The sequence below is a fragment of the Microcaecilia unicolor genome, chromosome 1, assembly GCF_901765095.1.
Source record: "Microcaecilia unicolor chromosome 1, aMicUni1.1, whole genome shotgun sequence".
NCBI classification, from domain to species: Eukaryota; Metazoa; Chordata; class Amphibia; order Gymnophiona; family Siphonopidae; genus Microcaecilia; species Microcaecilia unicolor.
The window spans coordinates 399,279,177-399,302,164 of record NC_044031.1 but is presented as its reverse complement, the minus strand read 5'-3'; the positions used below and the strand labels follow the sequence as shown (position 1 = coordinate 399,302,164).

The 22,988-nt window shown below is 45.9% G+C and overlaps 1 protein-coding gene across 1 annotated transcript in view; it reads right to left on the bottom strand.

Moving 5' to 3' along the window:
• The window catches only part of LOC115475441 (nucleolar protein 7-like), a 51,379-nt gene extending 49,471 nt beyond the window's left edge, over positions 1–1,908 (bottom strand). Inside the window, exon 1 of the mRNA XM_030211159.1 lies at positions 1,742–1,908. Within this exon, the coding sequence (XP_030067019.1) occupies positions 1,742–1,887 (146 nt within the window). The 5' untranslated portion in view covers positions 1,888–1,908. The remainder of the gene's footprint in view (positions 1–1,741) is intronic.
• Positions 1,909–22,988: the final 21,080 nt, after the last annotated feature.

Sequence of the window (22,988 nt, the reverse complement as noted above, 5' to 3'; positions counted from 1 at the left end):
CAGAAGCTGGTCTTTCTACTTCAAGATACGTGAAATTTGACTGGGATTGACACCATATTCTTTAGCAATAGATGCTTAACTTTGTTTTCTAATTTTTTAAGAACTTCTATTTGTTCAGCCAGTGTTAAAGTCTTACAGTTGTGCGACGACTCCACTTCTTTCACTTATTCTGCCTATGGCAGTTAACCGAGATTTCAAATTTACCGCACCTTTGTCACGCGCCAGTTGACTTCCATATTCCATGCGTGTGCTTATGCGGAGTCTTTCCTACAGAGGAAAGGTCTTAACCATGCATATAAGCGAATATTTCACTTATCAGTGGTGCGCTAAACCGAAGTTTGTCCCCATAGAAACTGATGGTGCCAAAAACGGGAGCGAAGTAGAGCATGCAGTTAAACAGAGCATATGCTTATGCTTATCCGACGTGCACTTAAACGGAGTGCACTGTACTCGACTATATCTGAAGAAGGAAGAGAGTCACCCTAGTGATATCCACTATCAGCAAGGGGCGCTAATACAAAAGCTTTGCAGTTGTAGAGGGAAACAGATTCTGAAGCGGTTCCCAAACCTGGTCCTGGAGGCGCTCCAGCCAGTCAGGTTTTCAGGATATCCACAATGAATATTCATGAGAGATTTGAATATACCGCCTCCACTACATGCATATCTCTCTCATGAATATTTATTGTGGATATGCTGACAACCTGATTGGCTGGGGTGCCTCCAGGAGCAGGTTTGGGAACCACTGATCTGGAGTGATTTTAAGAGTAGTCTAGTCAGAGGTTTAAAACAGTGAGCTAAGAACCAAGGAAGCTAAGGTTCAAATCCCACTGATGTTCCTTGTCAACATGAGCAAGTTATTTAACCCACAAACTAAGACTGTAAGCTACATAAGTATTGCCATACTGGGCCAGACCAATGGTCCATCAAGCCCAGCATCCTGTTTCCAACAGTGGCCAATCCAGGTCACAAGTACCTGACAAGATCCCAAAAAAAGCACAATACATTTTATGCTGCTTAACCTAGAAATAAGCGCAGATTTTCCCCATGTCCAGCCATCCAAACCTTTTTTAAACCCCTTTAAGCTAACTGCTTTTACTACATTCTCTGGCAACATGTGCCTACTTTGTTGAAGCTGTCTGGGAGCTAGCACAGACCACTGTCCTATCAACACTGTTTATCTGCTTAGCCTCAAGTTTACCAATTTGCACAAGTTGCAAAATTATATTGAAAAACTTAAGTCATCAAGGTCTTCCCACAGATACATACTTGGGATATGCGTGAAATGAATGACTTGCACACACAAAAAGTGCATTTTTTAATTCAGCTCCAAAGTAAAGGTTGTCTTGCCAACTGGCAACAGATTTGTCCAACTGGTCGATACAAACGGGGGTTTAGCCCACTGCCTGCATGTGGCTGTAGACTTTCTTTCTTTCCTTGACAATGCAATAGGAAAATCAGAACTAAAAGTCCCTGCATGCAAAGTGGTAAAACGAAGAACGATCAATCTGCTAGTACCATTAGGTAAAGGGAATTCTATTTTCTCCTCACACTCATTACTAACTTGGAACTGCTGTTCCCCTTGTACAACAACAACAAAAATAGGTCCTGGGATGATGAAAACTTGAGCTCCGACCCCTGGGCAGCTATAGTCGGGGGCAAAGCTATTCCGCGCTGCAAGGCAATGTATAAGGCACTAAAGCGATACACAGCAAAATGCATCGAGGCAGCTTCTCTCCATTACCTCTGCGCGGATTCCACCGCCAACCTCCTCTTCTCCACCGCCTCTTCCTTGGCTTTTCGAAAGCTGAGCTCCTCAGGACCATCTTCATCTCCACTATCTGTGGCCTGCAGTTCCTCTTTCTCAGTAGCTCTCTTCCGCGCCGCCATGCTGCTCTCTGACCTCTCACCTCCGACCTCAAGCTTCACGTGACCGGCCTCGGCCTGGCAGTTCCCCCCCCCCCCTCAAGGAGGTTTGATTGAGAACAGCACTCGGCGTGACGTCACAGGTTTGAAGGCACTTAGGCTAGCCTGAATTTCCCTTTCCCCGCGCGGCCGTCGTATTTCTGCGTGCCCACGCTGGCGTCCACTCAAAACAAAGCAAACAAACCTATGAGCTGCTGCATCCACATTATTGTTCTTTATTGTTGTTGGTAGCATTTTTATTTAATCTCACTTATTTTTTTTTTCAAACATTCCAGGTTCTGCAGCATACGGATGTACACAGAGGAAGTATAATAACGGAATAACTTTTCATAGGTGGAGTAGTAATTTGTTATAACATTTTGTACAAATCCTCCCCCCCCCCCCCCCCCCAAATAAATAAATAAATCAGCTCTTGTTCTATATTTGAGCCAGGGCAAGAATTCTCTCCTTCCTCATCCCCCTGGACTCCTGCAGTTCTCTTCTTAGCTCCATTTCCTGGCTGATGCTGACACAAAAAATCATTACACTTGGCTGCTGTCAGACCTTGAGCATCTGCTGGCGCTTGCCCCCTCTGAAACTTCTGAAGAGATGCTGGACACCACAGGGGAAAGGGAGAAATACTGGCATATAAACCCTCACTTTGTTTCCCTGTATTTTAAGCTGAGGAATTCATTGCTAGAGGATGAGGTAAAAGTAGTTAGGGTGTCTGGGTTTTAAAAATGTAAAATGTTGTGAAGCTGGTCACCCAGACTCCAGCCAGGGCTGACCCTGCTTAGCTTCCACCACTCACATGGTCACTCTCCTCTCACATATCCCCTTACCCTCTGTTAACCTATGCAAACTTTGGTATTTTGGGACAATAATAAATCTCATATCCTGGAAAGTGCAAGCATGAAGATATTATCTTGTCGTGTTGGAGGGCACTCCGGTGCCAGTCTCTTTCTCTCTCTCTCTCCCCCTATCTGGAGGCACATGTGGTGGAAGTGTGTACCCCAGAGGAGTCAAGAGGCAAGCTAAGCACTCCCTATCTGGAGGCAGATGCATGGCACAGGAGCATAGAATCAAAGAAACTGATAGAATGCTAAGCAGGAACCACCCTGGCTGGATGGGTAACCTGCAAACACATGATCAGTGTCAACAGTCAAAAGCTTTGTTGGAGCATCCATGTGAAAGGGATTGGAGAGCACCAGAGCCCACCAGACAGAAAGGCCCACCACACACAGAGAGAAGAACCACCCAAGGGCCACACTTGGCACATTCTCTGTTGTTTCCTTTTCTAGCAAACATCAAGCGGAGGTCACAGCATGGACCCCAAGAATCTGTTCTCATTCATGACTCATCAATTAAAGAAACAACAAGAGGAGGAGTCTCTTGCTGCCTCCCAGGCCCAGCAGTAATCCTTATTGAATTTGTTCAAGGACCTGTTGAATATCATCTTCAAACTGTGAAGCACAGAAGGTTTGAAATTTGAACTCACCTTTAGATAAACCTGTTCAGGAGGGACTTGGTGCAAATCTTTATATTGAACCTGTGCAAACTTTGGTATTTTGGGACAATAATAAATCTCCTCATATCCTGGAAAGTGCAAGCATGAAGATATTAATTTGTCGTGTTTGAGGGCACTCCGGGGCCAGTCTCTCTCTCTCTCCCCCTATCAGGAGGCACATGTGGTGGAAGTGTGCACCCCAGAGGAGTCAAGAGGCAAACTAAGCACTCCCAATCTGGAGGCAGATACGTGGCACAGGAGCATAGACCGAAAGAAACTGATAGAAACCTAAGCAGGAATCACCCTGGCTGACCATTTGATGGGCAACTTGGGGACACATGACCAGTGGCAACAGTCAAAAGTTTTGTTGGAGCATCCATGTGAAACGGATTGGAGGGCACCAAAGGAAACCAGGGCCCACCACACACAGTGAGAAGAATCACCCAAGGGCCACACTTGGCACATTCTCTGTTGTTTTCTTTTCTAGCAAACATCAAGGGGAGATCACAGCATGGACCCTAAGAATCTGTTCTCATTCATGACTCATCAATTAAAGAAACAACAAGAGGAGGAGTCTCTTGCTGCCTCCCAGGCCCAGCAGTAATCCTTATTGGATTTGTTCAAGGACCTGTTGAATATCATGTTGAAACTGTGAAGGACAGAAGGTTTGAAATTGGAACTCACCTTTAGAGAAACCTGTTCAGGATGGACTGGTGCAAACCTTTATATTGAACCTGTGCAAACTTTGGTATTTTGGGACAATAATAAATCTCCTCATATCCTGGAAAGTGCAAGCATGAAAATATTATCTTGTCATGTTTGAGGGCACTCCGGGGCCAGTCTCTCTCTCTCTCCCCCTATATGGAGGCACATGTGGTGGAAGTGTGCACCCCAGAGGAGTCAAGAGGCAAGCTAAGCACTCCTTATCTGGAGGCAGATGCATGGCACAGGAGCATAGACCCAAAGAAACTGATAGAAAGCTAAGCAGGAACCACCCTGGCTAACCATCAGATGGGTAACCTGAGGACACATGACCACTGGCAACAATCAAACATTTTGTTGCAGCATCCATGTGAAAGAGATTGGAGGGCACCAAAGGAAACCAGAGCCCACCAGACAGAAAGGCCCACCACACACAGAGAGAAGAACCACCCAAGGGCCACACTTGGCACATTCTCTGTTGTTTCCTTTTCTAGCAAACATCAAGGGGAGGTCACAGCATGGACCCCAAGAATCTGTTCTCATTCATGATTCATCAATTAAAGAAACAACAAGAGGAGGAGTCTGTTATTGCCTCCCAGGCCCAGCAGTAATCCTTATTGCATTTGTTCAAGGACCTGTTGAATATCATGTTGAAACTGTGAAAGACAGAAGGTTTCAAATTTGAACTCACCTTTAGATAAACCTGTTGAGGAGGGACTAGTGCAAATCTTTATATTGAACCTGTGCAAACTTTGGTATTTTGGGACAATAAGAAATCTCCTCATATCCTGGAAAGTGCAAGCATGAAGATATTATCTTGTCATGTTTGAGGGCACTCCGGGGCCAGTGTCTCTCTCTCTCTCTCTCTCTCTCTCCCCCTATCTGGAGGCACATGTAGTGGAAGTGTGCACCCCAGAGGAGTCAAGAGGCAAGCTAAGCACTCCCTAGCTGTAGGCAGATGCATGGCACAGGAGCATAGACCCAAAGAAACTGATAGAAAACTAAGCAGGAACCACCTTGGATGGGCAACCTGGGGACTCATGACTAGTGGCAACAGCCAAAAGTTTTGTTGGAGCATCCATGTGAAAGGGATTGGAGGGCACCAAAGGAAACCAGGGCGCACCACACACAGTGAGAAGAACCACCCAAGGGCCACACTTGGCACATTCTCTGTTGTGTTCCTTTTTTAGCAAACATCAAGGGGAGATCACAGCATGGACCCCAAGAATCTGTTCTCATTCATGACTCATCAATTAAAGAAACAACAAGAAGAGGAGTCTCTTGCTACCTTCCAGGTCCAGCAGTAATCCTTATTGGATTTGTTCAAGGACCTGTTGAATATCATGTTGAAACTGTGAAGGACAGAAGGTTTGAAATTGGAACTCACCTTTAGAGAAACCTGTTCAGGAGGGACTGGTGCAAATCTTTATATTGAACCTGTGCAAACTTTGGTATTTTGGGACAATAATAAATCTCCTCATATCCTGGAAAGTGCAAGCATGAAAATATTATCTTGTCATGTTTGAGGGCACTCCGGGGCCAGTCTCTCTCTCTCTCCCCCTATCTGGAGGCACATGTGGTGGAAGTGTGCACCCCAGAGGAGTCAAGAGGCAAGCTAAGCACTCCCTATCTGGAGGCAGATGCATGGCACAGGAGCATAGAATCAAAGAAGCTGATAGAAAGCTAAGCAGGAACCACCTTGGATGGGCAACCTGGGGACACATGACCAGTGGCAACATTCAAAAGCTTTGTTGGAGCATCCATGTGAAAGGGATTGGAGGGCACCAAAAGAAACCAGAGCCCACCAGACAGAAAGGCCCACCACACACAGAGAGAAAGGCCACACTTGGCACATTCTCTGTTGTATTCCTTTTTTAGCAAACATCAAGGGGAGATCACAGCATGGACCCCAAGAATCTGTTCTCATTCATGACTCATCAATTAAAGAAACAACAAGAGGAGGAGTCTCTTGCTGCCTCCCAGGCCCAGCAGTAATCCTTATTGGATTTGTTCAAGGACCTGTTGAATATCATGTTGAAACTGTGAAGGACAGAAGGTTTGAAATTGGAACTCACCTTTAGAGAAACCTGTTCAGGAGGGACTGGTGCAAATCTTTATATTGAACCTGTGCAAACTTTGGTATTTTGGGACAATAATAAATCTCCTCATATCCTGGAAAGTGCAAGCATGAAAATATTATCTTGTCATGTTTGAGGGCACTCCAGGGCCAGTCTCTCTCTCTCTCTCCCCCTATCTGGAGGCACATGTGGTGGAAGTGTGCACCACAGAGGAGTCAAGAGGCAAGCTAAGCACTCCCTATCTGGAGGCAGATGCATGGCACAGGAGCATACACCCAAAGAAACTGATAGAAAGCTAAGCAGGAACCACCCTGGCTGACCATTGGATGGGCAACCTGGGGACACATGACCAGTGGCAACAACCAAAAGTTTTGTTGGAGCATCCATGTGAAAAGGATTGGAGGGCACCAAAAGAAACCAGAGCCCACCAGACAGAAAGGCCCACCACACACACAGAGAAGAACCACCCAAGGGCCACACTTGGCACATTCTCTGTTGTTTCCTTTTCTAGCAAACATCAAGGGGAGGTCACAGCATGGACCCCAAGAATCTGTTCTCATTCATGACTCATCAATTAAAGAAACAACAAGAGGAGGAGTCTCTTGCTGCCTCCCAGGCCCAGCAGTAATCCTTATTGGATTTGTTCAAGGACCTGTTGAATATCATCTTCAAACTGTGAAGCACAGAAGGTTTGAAATTTGAACTCACCTTTAGATAAACCTGTTCAGGAGGGACTTGGTGCAAATCTTTATATTGAACCTGTGCAAACTTTGGTATTTTGGGACAATAATAAATCTCCTCATATCCTGGAAAGTGCAAGCATGAAGATATTAATTTGTCGTGTTTGAGGGCACTCCGGGGCCAGTCTCTCTCTCTCTCCCCCTATCAGGAGGCACATGTGGTGGAAGTTTGCACCCCAGAGGAGTCAAGAGGCAAACTAAGCACTCCCAATCCAGAGGCAGATACGTGGCATAGGAGCATAGACCCAAAGAAATTGATAGAAAGCTAAGGAGGAACCACCCTGGCTGACCATTTGATGGGCAACTTGGGAACACATGACCAGTGGCAACAGTCAAAAGTTTTGTTGGAGCATCCATGTGAAAGGGATTGGAGGGCACCAAAGGAAACCAGGGCCCACCACACACAGTGAGAAGAATCACCCAAGGGCCACACTTGGCACATTCTCTGTTGTTTTCTTTTCTAGCAAACATCAAGGGGAGATCACAGCATGGACCCCAAGAATCTGTTCTCATTCATGACTCATCAATTAAAGAAACAACAAGAAGAGGAGTCTCTTGCTACCTCCGAGGCCCAGCAGTAATCCTTATTGGATTTGTTCAAGGACCTGTTGAATATCATGTTGAAACTGTGAAGGACAGAAGGTTTGAAATTGGAACTCACCTTTAGAGAAACCTGTTCAGGATGGACTGGTGCAAATCTTTATATTGAACCTGTGCAAACTTTGGTATTTTGGGACAATAATAAATCTCATATCCTGGAAAGTGCAAGCATGAAAATATTATCTTGTCATGTTTGAGGGCACTCCGGGGCCAGTCTCTCTCTCTCTCCCCCTATATGGAGGCACATGTGGTGGAAGTGTGCACCCCAGAGGAGTCAAGAGGCAAGCTAAGCACTCCTTATCTGGAGGCAGATGCATGGCACAGGAGCATAGACCCAAAGAAACTGATAGAAAGGTAAGCAGGAACCACCCTGGCTAACCATCAGATGGTCAACCTGGGGACACATGACCAGTGGCAACAGTCAAAAGTTTTGTTGGAGCATCCATGTGAAAGGGATTGGAGGGCACCAAAGGAAACCAGAGCCCACCAGACAGAAAGGCCCACCACACACAGAGAGAAGAACCACCCAAGGGCCACACTTGGCACATTCTCTGTTGTGTTCCTTTTTTAGCAAACATCAAGGGGAGATCACAGCATGGACCCCAAGAATCTGTTCTCATTCATGACTCATCAATTAAAGAAACAACAAGAGGAGGAGTCTCTTGCTGCCTCCCAGGCCCAGCAGTAATCCTTATTGGATTTGTTCAAGGACCTGTTGAATACCATGTTGAAACTGTGAAGGACAGAAGGTTTGAAATTTGAACTCACCTTTAGAGAAACCTGTCCAGGAGGGACTGGTGCAAATCTTTATATTGAACCTGTGCAAACTTTGGTATTTTGGGACAATAATAAATCTCCTATTATCCTGGAAAGTGCAAGCATGAAGATATTATCTTGTCGTGTTTGAGGGCACTCCGGGGCCAGTCTCTCTCTCTCTCCCCCTATCAGGAGGCACATGTGGTGGAAGTGTGCACCCCAGAGGAGTCAAGAGGCAAGCTAAGCACTCCCTATCCAGAGGCAGATGCATGGCACAGGAGCATAGAACCAAAGAAGCTGATAGAAAGCTAAGCAGGAACCACCTTGGATGGGCAACCTGGGGACACATGACCAGTGGCAACAGCCAAATGTTTTGTTGGAGCATCCATGTGAAAGGGATTGGAGGGCACCAAAGGAAACTAGAGCCCACCAGACAGAAAGGCCCACCACACACAGAGAGAAGAACCACCCAAGGGCCACACTTGGCACATTCTCTGTTGTTTCCTTTTCTAGCAAACATCAAGGGGAGATCACAGCATGGACCCCAAGAATCTGTTCTCATTCATGACTCATCAATTAAAGAAACAACAAGAAGAGGAGTCTCTTGCTACCTCCGAGGCCCAGCAGTAATCCTTATTGGATTTGTTCAAGGACCTGTTGAATATCATGTTGAAACTGTGAAGGACAGAAGGTTTGAAATTGGAACTCACCTTTAGAGAAACCTGTTCAGGATGGACTGGTGCAAATCTTTATATTGAACCTGTGCAAACTTTGGTATTTTGGGACAATAATAAATCTCCTCATATCCTGGAAAGTGCAAGCATGAAGATATTATATTGTTGTGTTGGAGGGCACTCCGGGGCCAGTCTCTCTCTCTCTCCCCCTATCTGGAGGCACATGTGGTAGAAGTGTGCACCCCAGAGGAGTCAAGAGGCAAGCTAAGCACTCCCTATCTGGAGGCAGATGCATGGCACAGGAGCATAGACCCACAGAAACTGATAGAAAGCTAAGCAGGAACCACTCTGGCTGACTATTCAATGGGCAACCTGGGGACACATGACCAGTGGCAACAATCAAAAGCTTTGTTGGAGCATCCATGTGAAAGGGATTGGAGGGCACCAAAGGAAACCAGGGCCCACCACACACAGTGAGAAGAATCACCCAAGGGCCACACTTGGCACATTCTCTGTTGTTTTCTTTTCTAGCAAACATCAAGGGGAGATCACAGCATGGACCCCAAGAATCTGTTCTCATTCATGACTCATCAATTAAAGAAACAACAAGAAGAGGAGTCTCTTGCTACCTCCCAGGCCAAGCAGTAATCCTTATTGGATTTGTTCAAGGACCTGTTGAATATCATGTTGAAACTGTGAAGGACAGAAGGTTTCAAATTGGAACTCACCTTTAGAGAAACCTGTTCAGGAGGGACTGGTGCAAATCTTTATATTGAAACTGTGCAAACTTTGGTATTTTGGGACAATAATAAATCTCCTCATATCCTGGAAAGTGCAAGCATGAAAATATTATCTTGTCATGTTTGAGGGCACTCCGGGGCCAGTCTCTCTCTCTCTCCCCCTATCTGGAGGCACATGTGGTGGAAGTGTGCACCCCAGAGGAGTCAAGAGGCAAGCTAAGCACTCCTTATCTGGAGGCAGATGCATGGCACAGGAGCATAGACCCAAAGAAACTGATAGAAAGCTAAGCAGGAACCACCTTGGATGGGCAACCTGGGGACACATGACCAGTGGCAACAGCCAAAAGTTTTTTGGAGCATCCATGTGAAAGGGATTGGAGGGCACCAAAGGAAACCAGAGCCCACCAGACAGAAAGGCCCACCAGACACAGAGAGAAGGGCCACACTTGGCACATTCTCTATTGTTTCCTTTTCTAGCAAACATCAAGGGGAGATCACAGCATGGACCCCAAGAATCTGTTCTCATTCATGACTCATCAATTAAAGAAACAACAAGAGGAGGAGTCTCTTGCTGCCTCCCAGGCCCAGCAGTAATCATTATTGGATTTGTTCAAGGACCTGTTGAATATCATGTTGAAACTGTGAAGGACAGAAGGTTTGAAATGTGAACTCACCTTTAGATAAACCTGTTCAGGAGGGACTGGTGCAAATCTTTATATTGAACCTGTGCAAACTTTGGTATTTTGGGACAATAATAAAACTCCTCATATCCTGGAAAGTGCAAGCATGAAGATATTATCTTGTCGTGTTGGAGGGCACTCCAGGGCCAGTCTCTCTCTCTCTCTCTCCCCCTATCTGGAGGCACATGTGGTGGAAGTGTGCACCCCAAAGGAGTCAAGAGGCAAGCTAAGCACCCCTATCTGTAGGCAGATGCGTGGCACAGGAGCATAGACCCAAAGAAACTGATAGAATGCTAATCAGGAACCACCCTGGCTGACCATTGGATGGGCAACCTGGGGTCACATGACCAGTCACAACATCCAAAAGTTTTGTTGGAGCATCCATGTGAAAGGGATTGGAGGGCACCAAAGGAAACCAGAGCCCACCAGACAGAAAGGCCCACCACACACAGAGAGAAGGGCCACACTTGGCACATTCTCTATTGTGTTCCTTTTTTAGCAAACATCAAGGGGAGATCACAGCATGGACCCCAAGAATCTGTTCTCATTCATGACTCATCAATTAAAGAAACAACAAGAGGAGGAGTCTGTTGCTGCCTCCCAGGCCCAGCAGTAATCCTTATTGGATTTGTTCAAGGACCTGTTGAATATCATGTTGAAACTGTGAAGGACAGAAGGTTTGAAATTTGAACTCAGCTTTAGGTAAACCTGTTCAGGAGGGACTGGTGCAAATCTTTATATTGAACCTGTGCAAAATTTGGTATTTTGGGACAATAATAAATCTCCTCATATCCTGGAAATTGCAAGCATGAAGATATTATCTTGTCGTGTTTGAGGGCACTCAGGGGCCAGTCTCTCTCTCTCTCCCCCTATCTGGAGGCACATGTGGTGGAAGTGTGCACCCCAGAGGAGTCAAGAGGCAAGCTAAGCACTCCTTATCTGGAGGCAGATGCATGGCACAGGAGCATAGACCCAAAGAAACTGATAGAAAGCTAAGCAGGAACCACCTTGGATGGGCAACCTGGGGACACATGACCAGTGGCAACAGCCAAAAGTTTTTTGGAGCATCCATGTGAAAGGGATTGGAGGGCACCAAAGGAAACCAGAGCCCACCAGACAGAAAGGCCCACCACACACAGAGAGAAGAACCACCCAAGGGCCACACTTGGCACATTCTCTGTTGTTTCCTTTTCTAGCAAACATCAAGGGGAGGTCACAGCATGGACCCCAAGAATCTGTTCTCATTCATGACTCATCAATTAAAGAAACAACAAGAGGAGGAGTCTGTTGCTGCCTCCCAGGCCCAGCAGTAATCCTTATTGGATTTGTTCAAGGACCTGTTGAATATCATGTTGAAACTGTGAAGGACAGAAGGTTTGAAATTTGAACTCACCTTTAGATAAACCTGTTCAGGAGGGACTGGTGCAAATCTTTATATTGAACCTGTGCAAACTTTGGTATTTTGGGACAATAATAAATCTCTTCATATCCTGGAAAGTGCAAGCATGAAGATATTATCTTGTCGTGTTTGAGGGCACTCAGGGGCCAGTCTCTCTCTCTCTCTCCCCCTATGTGGAGCCACATGTGGTGGAAGTGTGCACCCCAGAGGAGTCAAGAGGCAAGCTAAGCACTACCTATCTGGAGGCAGATATGTGGCACAGGAGCATAGACCCACGGAAACTGATAGAAAGCTAAGCAGGAACCACCCTAGCTGACCATTGGATGGGTAACCTGAGGACACATGACCAGTGGCAACAGCCAAAACTTTTGTTGGAGCATCCATGTGAAAGGGATTGGAGGGCACCAAAGGAAACCAGAGCCCACCAGACAGAAAGGCCCACCACACACAGAGAGAAGAACCACCCAAGGGCCACACTTGGCACATTCTCTGTTGTTTCCTTTTCTAGCAAACATCAAGGGGAGGTCACAGCATGGACCCCAAGAATCTGTTCTCATTCATGACTCATCAATTAAAGAAACAACAAGAGGAGGAGTCTGTTGCTGCCTCCCAGGCCCAGCAGTAATCCTTATTGGATTTGTTCAAGGACCTGTTGAATATCATGTTGAAACTGTGAAGGACAGAAGGTTTGAAATTTGAACTCACCTTTAGATAAACCTGTTCAGGAGGGACTGGTGCAAATCTTTATATTGAACCTGTGCAAACTTTGGTATTTTGGGACAATAATAAATCTCTTCATATCCTGGAAAGTGCAAGCATGAAGATATTATCTTGTCGTGTTTGAGGGCACTCAGGGGCCAGTCTCTCTCTCTCTCTCCCCCTATGTGGAGCCACATGTGGTGGAAGTGTGCACCCCAGAGGAGTCAAGAGGCAAGCTAAGCACTACCTATCTGGAGGCAGATATGTGGCACAGGAGCATAGACCCACGGAAACTGATAGAAAGCTAAGCAGGAACCACCCTGGCTGACCATTGGATGGGTAACCTGAGGACACATGACCAGTGGCAACAGCCAAAACTTTTGTTGGAGCATCCATGTGAAAGGGATTGGAGGGCACCAAAGGAAACCAGAGCCCACCAGACAGAAAGGCCCACTACACACACAGAGAAGAACCACCCAAGGGCCACACTTGGCACATTCTCTGTTGTTTCCTTTTCTAGCAAACATCAAGGGGAGATCACAGCATGGACCCCAAGAATCTGTTCTCATTCATGACTCATCAATTAAAGAAACAACAAGAGGAGGAGTCTCTTGCTGCCTCCCAGGCCCAGCAGTAATCCTTATTGGATTTGTTCAAGGACCTGTTGAATATCATGTTGAAACTGTAAAGGACAGAGGGTTTGAAATTTGAACTCACCTTTAGATAAACCTGTTCAGGAGGGACTGGTGCAAATCTTTATATTGAACCAGTGCAAACTTTGGTATTTTGGGACAATATTAAATCTCCTCATATCCTGGAAAGTGCAAGCATGAAGATATTATCTTGTCGTGTTGGAGGGCACTCCGGTGCCAGTCTCTCTCTCTCTCCCCCTATCTGGAGGCACATGTGGTGGAAGTGTGTACCCCAGAGGAGTCAAGAGGCAAGCTAAGCACTCCCAATCTTGAGGCAGTTGCATGGCACAGGAGCATAGACCCAAAGAAACTGATAGAAAGCTAAGCAGAAACCACCCTAGCTGACCATTGGATGGGCTACCTGGGGAAACATGAACAGTGGCAACAGCCAAAAGTTTTGTTGGAGCATCCATGTGAAAGGGATTGGAGGGCACCAAAGGAAACCAGAGCCCACCAGACAGAAAGGCGCACCAGACACAGAGAGATGGGCCACACTTGGCACATTCTCTATTGTTTCCTTTTCTAGCAAACATCAAGGGGAGATCACAGCATGGACCCCAAGAATCTGTTCTCATTCATGACTCATCAATTAAAGAAACAACAAGAGTAGGAGTCTGTTGCTGCCTCCCAGGCCCAGCAGTAATCCTTATTGGATTTGTTCAAGGACCTGTTGAATATCATGTTGAAACTGTGAAGGACAGAAGGTTTGAAATTTGAACTCACCTTTAGATAAACCTGTTCAGGAGGGACTGGTGCAAATCTTTATATTGAACCTGTGCAAACTTTGGTATTTTGGGACAATAATAAATCTCCTCATATCCTGGAAAGTGCAAGCATGAAGATATTATCTTGTCGTGTTTGAGGGCACTCCGGGGCCAGTCTCTCTCTCTCTCTCCCCCTATGTGGAGGCACATGTGGTGGAAGTGTGCACCCCAGAGGAATCAAGAGGCAAGCTAAGCAGGCCCTATCTAGAGGCAGATATGTGGCACAGGAGCATAGACCCAAGGAAACTGATAGAAAGCTAAGCAGGAACCACCCTGGCTGACCATTGGATGGGTAACCTGAGGACACATAACCAGTGGCAACAATCAAACATTTTGTTGGAGCATCCATGTGAAAGGGATTGGAGGGCACCAAAGGAAACCAGAGCCCACCAGATAGAAAGGCCCACCACACACAGAGAGAAGAACCACCCAAGGGCCACACTTGGCACATTCTCTGTTGTTTCCTTTTCTAGCAAACATCAAGGGGAGGTCACAGCATGGACCCCAAGAATCTGTTCTCATTCATGACTCATCAATTAAAGAAACAACAAGAGGAGGAGTCTGTTGCTGCCTCCCAGGCCCAGCAGTAATCCTTATTGGATTTGTTCAAGGACCTGTTGAATATCATGTTGAAACTGTGAAGGACAGAAGGTTTGAAATTTGAACTCACCTTTAGGTAAACCTGTTCAGGAGGGACTGGTGCAAATCTTTATATTGAACCTGTGCAAAATTTGGTATTTTGGGACAATAATAAATCTCCTCATATCCTGGAAAGTGCAAGCATGAAGATATTATCTTGTCGTGTTGGAGGGCACTCCGGGGCCAGTCTCTCTCTCTCTCCCCCTATCTGGAGGCACATGTGGTGGAAGTGTGCACCCCAGAGGAGTCAAGAGGCAAGCTAAGCACTCCCTATCTGGAGGCAGATACGTGGCACAGGAGCATAGACCCAAAGAAACTGATAGAAAGCTAAGCAGAAACCACCCAGGCTGACCATTGGATGGGCAACCTGGGGACACATGATCAGTGTCAACAGTCAACAGTTTTGTTGGTGCATCCAAGTGAAAGGGATTGGAGGGCACCGAAGGAAACTAGAGCCCACCAGACAGAATGGCCCACCACACACAGAGAGAAGGGCCACACTTGGCACATTCTCTGTTGTGTTCCTTTTCTAGCAAACATCAAGGGGAGATCACAGCATGGACCCCAAGAATCTGTTCTCATTCATGACTCATCAATTAAAGAAACAACAAGAGGAGGAGTCTGTTGCTGCCTCCCAGGCCCAGCAGTAATCCTTATTGGATTTGTTCAAGGACCTGTTGAATATCATGTTGAAACTGTGAAGGACAGAAGGTTTGAAATTTGAACTCACTTGTAGGTAAACCTGTTCAGGAGGGACTGGTGCAAATCTTTATATTGAACCTGTGCAAAATTTGGTATTTTGGGACAATAATAAATCTCCTCATATCCTGGAAATTGCAAGCATGAAGATATTATCTTGTCGTGTTGGAGGGCACTCCAGGGCCAGTCTCTCTCTCTCTCCCCCTATCTGGAGGCACATGTGGTGGAAGTGTGCACCCCAGAGGAGTCAAGAGGCAAGCTAAGCACACCCAATCTGGAGGCAGATGCATGGCACAGGAGCATAGATCCAAAAGAACTGATAGAAAGCTAAGCAGGAACCACCTTGGATGGCCAACCTGGGGACACATGACCAGTCACAACAGCCAAATGTTTTGTTGGAGCATCCATGTGAAAGGGATTGGAGGGCACCAAAGGAAACCAGAGCCCACCAGACAGAAAGGACCACCACACACACAGAGAAGAACCACCCAAGGGCCACACTTGGCACATTCTCTGTTGTTTCCTTTTCTAGCAAACATCAAGGGGAGGTCACAGCATGGACCCCAAGAATCTGTTCTCATTCATGACTCATCAATTAAAGAAACAACAAGAGGAGGAGTCTCTTGCTGCCTCCCAGGCCCAGCAGTAATCCTTATTGGATTTGTTCAAGGACCTGTTGAATATCATGTTGAAACTGTGAAGGACAGAAGGTTTCAAATTTGAACTCACCTTTAGATAAACCTGTTCAGGAGGGACTGGTGCAAATCTTTATATTGAACCTGTGCAAACTTTGGTATTTTGGGACAATAATAAATCTCCTCATATCCTGAAAAGTGCAAGCATGAAGATATTATCTTGTCGTGTTGGAGGGCACTCCAGGGCCAGTCTCTCTCTCTCCCCCTATCCGGAGGCACATGTGGTGGAAGTGTGCACCCCAGAGGAGTCAAGAGGCAAGCTAAGCACACCCAATCTGGAGGCAGATGCATGGCACAGGAGCATAGACCCAACAAAACTGATAGAAAGCTAAGCAGGAACCACCCTGGCTGATCATTGGATGGGCAACCTGGGCACACATAACCAGTGGCAACAGCCAAAAGTTTTGTTTGAGCATCCATGTGAAAGGGATTGGAGGGCACCAAAGGAAACCAAAGCCCACCAGACAGAAAGGCCCACCACACACAGAGAGAAGGGCCACACTTGGCACATTCTCTGTTGTTTCCTTTTCTAGCAAACATCAAGGGGAGATCACAGCATGGACCCCAAGAATCTGTTCTCATTCACGACTTATCAATTAAAGAAACAACAAGAGGAGGAGTCTCTTGCTGTCTCCCAGGCCCAGCAGTAATCCTTATTGGATTTGTTCAAGGACCTGTTGAATATCATGTTGAAACTGTGAAGGACAGAAGGTTTCAAATTTGAACTCACCTTTAGATAAACCTGTTCAGGAGGGACTGGTGCAAATCTTTATATTGAACCTGTGCAAACTTTGGTATTTTGGGACAATAACAAATCTCCTCATATCCTGGAAAGTGCAAGCATGAAGATATTATCTTGTCGTGTTGGAGGGCACTCCAGGGCCAGTCTCTATCTCTCTCTCTCCCCCTATCTGGAGGCACATGTGGTGGAAGTGTGCACCCCAGAGGAGTCAAGAGGCAAGCTAAGCACACCCAATCTGGAGGCAGATGCATGGCACAGGAGCATAGACCCAAGGAAACTGATAGAAAGCTATGCAAGAACCACCCTGGCTGACCATTGGATGGGTAACCTGAGGACACATGACCAGTGGCAACAGCCAAAAGCTTTGTTGGAGCATCCATGTGAAAGGGATTGGAGGGCACCAAAGGAAATCAGAGCCCACCAGATAGAAAGGCCCACCACACACAGAGAGAAGAACCACCCAAGGGCCACACTTGGCACATTCTCTGTTGTTTCCTTTTCTAGCAAACATCAAGGGGAGGTCACAGCATGGACCCCAAGAATCTGTTCTCATTCATGACTCATCAATTAAAGAAACAACAAGAGGAGGAGTCTGTTGCTGCCTCCCAGGCCCAGCAGTAATCCTTATTGGATTTGTTCAAGGACCTGTTGAATATCATGTTGAAACTGTGAAGGACAGAAGGTTTGAAATTTGAACTCACCTTTAGATAAACCTGTTCAGGAGGGACTGGTGCAAATCTTTATATTGAACCTGTGCAAACTTTGGTATTTTGGGACAATAATAAATCTCCTCATATCCTGGAAAGTGCAAGCATGAAGATATTATCTTGTCGTGTTTGAGGGCACTCCGGGGCCAGTCTCTCTCTCTCTCTCCCCCTATGTGGAGGCACATGTGGTGGAAGTGTGCACCCCAGAGGAATCAAGAGGCAAGCTAAGCAGGCCCTATCTGGAGGCAGATATGTGGCACAGGAGCATAGACCCAAGGAAACTGATAGAAAGCTAAGCAGGAACCACCCTGGCTGACCATTGGATGGGTAACCTGAGGACACATAACCAGTGGCAACAATCAAACATTTTGTTGGAGCATCCATGTGAAAGGGATTGGAGGGCACCAAAGGAAACCAGAGCCCACCAGATAGAAAGGCCCACCACACACAGAGAGAAGAACCACCCAAGGGCCACACTTGGCACATTCTCTGTTGTGTTCCTTTTCTAGCAAACATCAAGGAGACATCACAGCATGGACCCCAACAATCTGTTCTCATTCATGACTCATCAATTAAAGAAACAACAAGAGGAGGAGTCTCTTGCTGCCTCCCAGGCCCAGCAGTAATCCTTATTGGATTTGTTCAAGGACCTGTTGAATATCATGTTGAAACTGTGGAGAAGAGAACCAACTGAAAGTAACAGGATAGATCATAAGGAATGCCAAGCCAAATGCAAAGCGGAGATAAGGAGGGCAAAAAAGGACTTTGAGAAGAAATTAGCGTTGGAAGCAAAAATACATAGTAAAAATTTTTTTAGATACATTAAAAGCAGGAAACCGGCCAAAGAGTCGGTTGGGCCGCTGGACGAAAATGGTGTTAAAGGGGCGATCAAGGAGGACAAAGCCGTAGCGGAGAAATTAAATGAATTCTTTGCTTCGGTCTTCACCGAGGAGGATTTGGGGGGGACACCGGTGCCAGAAAGAATATTTGAAGCGGGGGAGTCGGAGAAACTAAACAAATTCTCTGTAACCTTGGAGGATGTAATGGGTCAGTTCAGCAAGCTGAAGAGTAGTAAATCACCGGGACCTGATGGTATTCATCCCAGAGTATTAATAGAACTAAAAAATGAACTTGCGGAGCTACTGTTAGAAATATGCAATCTGTCCCTAAAATCGAGTGTAGTACCGGAAGACTGGAGAGTAGCCAATGTTACTCCGATTTTTAAGAAGGGTTCCAGAGGAGATCCGGGAAATTATAGACCGGTGAGTCTGACGTCGGTGCCGGGCAAGATGGTGGAGGCTATTATTAAGAATAAAATTGCAGAGCATATACAAAAACATGGACTGATGAGACAAAGTCAGCACGGATTTAGTGAAGGGAAGTCTTGCCTCACCAATCTAATGCATTTTTTTGAGGGGGTAAGCAAACATGTGGACAATGGGGAGCCGGTTGATATTGTATATCTGGATTTTCAGAAGGCGTTTGACAAAGTGCCGCACGAAAGACTCCTGAAGAAATTGCAGAGTCATGGAATCGGAGGTAGGGTATTATTATGGATTAAGAACTGGTTGAAAGATAGGAAGCAGAGAGTAGGATTGCGTGGCCAGTATTCTCAGTGGAGGAGGGTAGTTAGTGGGGTCCCGCAGGGGTCTGTGCTGGGTCCGTTGCTTTTTAATGTATTTATAAATGACCTAGAGATGGGAATAACTAGTGAGGTAATTAAATTCGCCGATGACACAAAATTATTCAGGGTCATCAAGTCGCAGGAGGAATGTGAACGATTACAGGAGGACCTTGCGAGACTGGGAGAATGGGCGTGCAAGTGGCAGATGAAGTTCAATGTTGACAAGTGCAAAGTGATGCATGTGGGTAAGAGGAACCCGAATTATAGCTACGTCTTGCAAGGTTCCGCGTTAGGAGTTACGGATCAAGAAAGGGATCTGGGTGTCGTCGTCGATGATACGCTGAAACCTTCTGCTCAGTGTGCTGCTGCGGCTAGGAAAGCGAATAGAATGTTGGGTGTTATTAGGAAGGGTATGGAGTCCAGGTGTGCGGATGTTATAATGCCGTTGTATCGCTCCATGGTGCGACCGCACCTGGAGTATTGTGTTCAGTACTGGTCTCCGTATCTCAAAAAAGATATAGTAGAATTGGAAAAGGTACAGCGAAGGGCGACGAAAATGATAGTGGGGATGGGACGACTTTCCTATGAAGAGAGGCTGAGAAGGCTGGGGCTTTTCAGCTTGGAGAAGAGACGGCTGAGGGGAGATATGATAGAGGTGTATAAAATAATGAGTGGAATGGATCGGGTGGATGTGAAGCGACTGTTCACGCTATCCAAAAATACTAGGACTAGAGGGCATGAGTTGAAGCTACAGTGTGGTAAATTTAGAACGAATCGGAGAAAATTTTTCTTCACCCAACGTGTAATTGGACTCTGGAATTCGTTGCCGGAGAACGTGGTACGGGCGGTTAGCTTGACGGAGTTTAAAAAGGGGTTAGATTCCTAAAGGTCAAGTCCATAGACCGCTATTAAATGGACTTGGAAAAATTCCGCATTTTTAGGTATAACTTGTCTGGAATGTTTTTACGTTTGGGGAGCGTGCCAGGTGCCCTTGACCTGGATTGGCCACTGTCGGTGACAGGATGCTGGGCTGGATGGACCTTTGGTCTTTCCCAGTATGGCACTACTTATGTACTTATGTACTTATGAACAGAAGGTTTTAAATTTGAACTCACCTTTAGGTAAACCTGTTCAGGAGGTACTGGTGCAAATCTTTATATTGAACCTGTGCAAAATTTGGTATTTTGGGACAATAATAAATCTCCTCATATCCTGGAAAGTGCAAGCATGAAGATATTATCTTGTCGTGTTGGAGGGCAGTCCGGGGCCAGTCTCTCTCTCTCTCCCCCTATCTGGAGGCACATGTGGTGGAAGTGTGCACCCCAGAGGAGTCAAGAGGCAAGCTAAGCACTCTCTATCAGGAGGCAGATACATGGCACAGGAGCATAGACCCAAAGAAACTGATAGAAAGCTAAGCAGGAACCACCCTGGCTGACCATTGGATGGGCAACCTGGGGACACATGACCAGTGGCAACAGTCAAAAGTTTTGTTGGAGCATCCATGTGAAAGGGAATGGAGGGCACCAAAGGAAACCAGAGCCCACCAGACAGAAAGGCCCACCACACACAGAGAGAAGGGCCACACTTGGCACATTATCTGTTGTTTCCTTTTCTAGCAAACATCAAGGGGAGATCACAGCATGGACCCCAAGAATCTGTTCTCATTCATGACTCATCAATTAAAGAAACAACAAGAGGAGGAGTCTCTTGCTGCTTCCCAGGCCCAGCAGTAATCCTTATTGGATTTGTTCAAGGAACTGTTGAATATCATGTTGAAACTGTGAAGGAAAGAAGGTTTGAAATCGGAACTCACCTTTAGATAAACCTGTTCAGGAGGGACTGGTGCAAATCTTTATATTGAACCTGTGCAAACTTTGGTATTTTGGGACAATAATAAATCTCCTCATATCCTGGAAAGTGCAAGCATGAAGATATTATCTTGTCGTGTTTGAGGGCACTCCGGGGCCAGTCTCTCTCTCTCTCCCCCTATCTGGAGGTACATGTGGTGGAACTGTGCACCTCAGAGGAGTCAAGAGGCAAGCTAAGCACAACTTATCTGGAGGCAGATGCATGGCACAGGAGCATAGACCCAAGGAAACTGATAGAAAGCTAAGCAGGAACCACCCTGGCTGACCATTGGATGGGCAACCTGGGGAAACATGACCAGTGGCAACAGCCAAACATTTTGTTGGATCATCCATGTGAAAGGGATTGGAGGGCACCAAAGGAAACCAGAGCCCACCACACAGAAAGGCCCACCACACACAGAGAGAAGAACCACCCAAGGGCCACACTTGGCACATTCTCTGTTGTTTCCTTTTCTAGCAAACATCAAGGGGAGGTCACAGCATGGACCCCAAGAATCTGTTCTCATTCATGACTCATCAATTAAAGAAACAACAAGAGGAGGAGTCTGTTGCTGCCTCTCAGTCCCAGCAGTAATCCTTATTGGATTTGTTCAAAGACCTGTTGAATATCATGTTGAAACTGTAAAGGACAGAAGGTTTGAAATTTGAACTCACCTTTAGATAAACCTGTTCAGGAGGGACTGGTGCAAATCTTTATATTGAACCTGTGCAAACTTTGGTATTTTGGGACAATAATAAATCTCCTCATATCCTGGAAAGTGCAAGCATGAAAATATTATCTTGTCATGTTTGAGGGCACTCCGGGGCCAGTCTCTCTCTCTCTCCCCCTATCTGGAGGCACATGTGGTGGAAGTGTGCACCCCAGAGGAGTCAAGAGGCAAGCTAAGCACTCCCTATCTGTTCTCATTCATGACTCATCAATTAAAGAAACAACAAGAGGAGGAGTCTGTTGCTGCCTCCCAGGCCCAGCAGTAATCCTTATTGGATTTATTCAAGGACCTGTTGAATATCATGTTGAAACTGTGAAGGACAGAAGGTTTGAAATTTGAACTCACCTTTAGATCCTGTCCTCCTCCTGTTCCATACATTTCCTTACCCTCTATTGCCCCTAGCTCTCCCCTCCCCATCCCACCACACATATCCCCTACCCCATGTCTCCTCAGCTTATCTCCCCTTCCATACATGTTGTGCTTGTCCAGCGATTTCGCTCCCATTTTTCATAACATGCCATACTGGGTCAAACCAATGGTCCATTTATCCCAATACCCTGCTTCCAAAATAGTAGCAGCATTCCATGCTACCAATCCCAGGGCAAACAGTGGCTTTCCCCATGTCTATCCCAATAGCAGACTATGGACTTTTCCTCCAGGAACCTGTCCAAACTTTTTTTTAAAAGCCAGATACGCTAACCAATATTACCACATCCTACGGCAAAGAGTTCCAGAGCTTAACTATTCTTTGAGTGAAAAAATATTTCCTCCTATTTGTTTTAAAAGTATTTCCATGTAACTTCCTCAAGTGTCCCCTAGTCTACTTTTGGAACGAGTAAACAATCGATTTACTTCTACTCATTCTACACCACTTAGGATTTTTAGACCCCAATCATATCTCCCATCATCCATCTCTTTTCCAAGCTGAAGAGCCCTAACCTCTTTAGCCTTTCATCATACGAGAGGAGTACCATCCTCTTGATCATTTTGGTCACTTTTCTTTGAACCTTTTCTAATTCTGCTATATCTTTTTTGAGATACGGTGACCAGAAGTGAACGCAATACTCAAGGTGTGGATGCACCATGGAGCAATAGAAAGGCAATATTTATTTATTTATTGCATTTGTATCCCACATTTTCCCACCTATTTGCAGACTCAATGTGGCTTACAATATATTACATCCTTGGCAGGCACCAATCAAGAGTAGATAAACAATTGAATTACATACAAAGAACTGTGTGTAACATAACGAATATAATCACATCAGTAGATCAGAAAACAGTCAAACTATCAAGTAAGTAGTGAAGCATTGGAGTTCTAATTATTGATTATTAAGGTAGGCCTTGTTAAAGAGATATGTTTTCAATGAT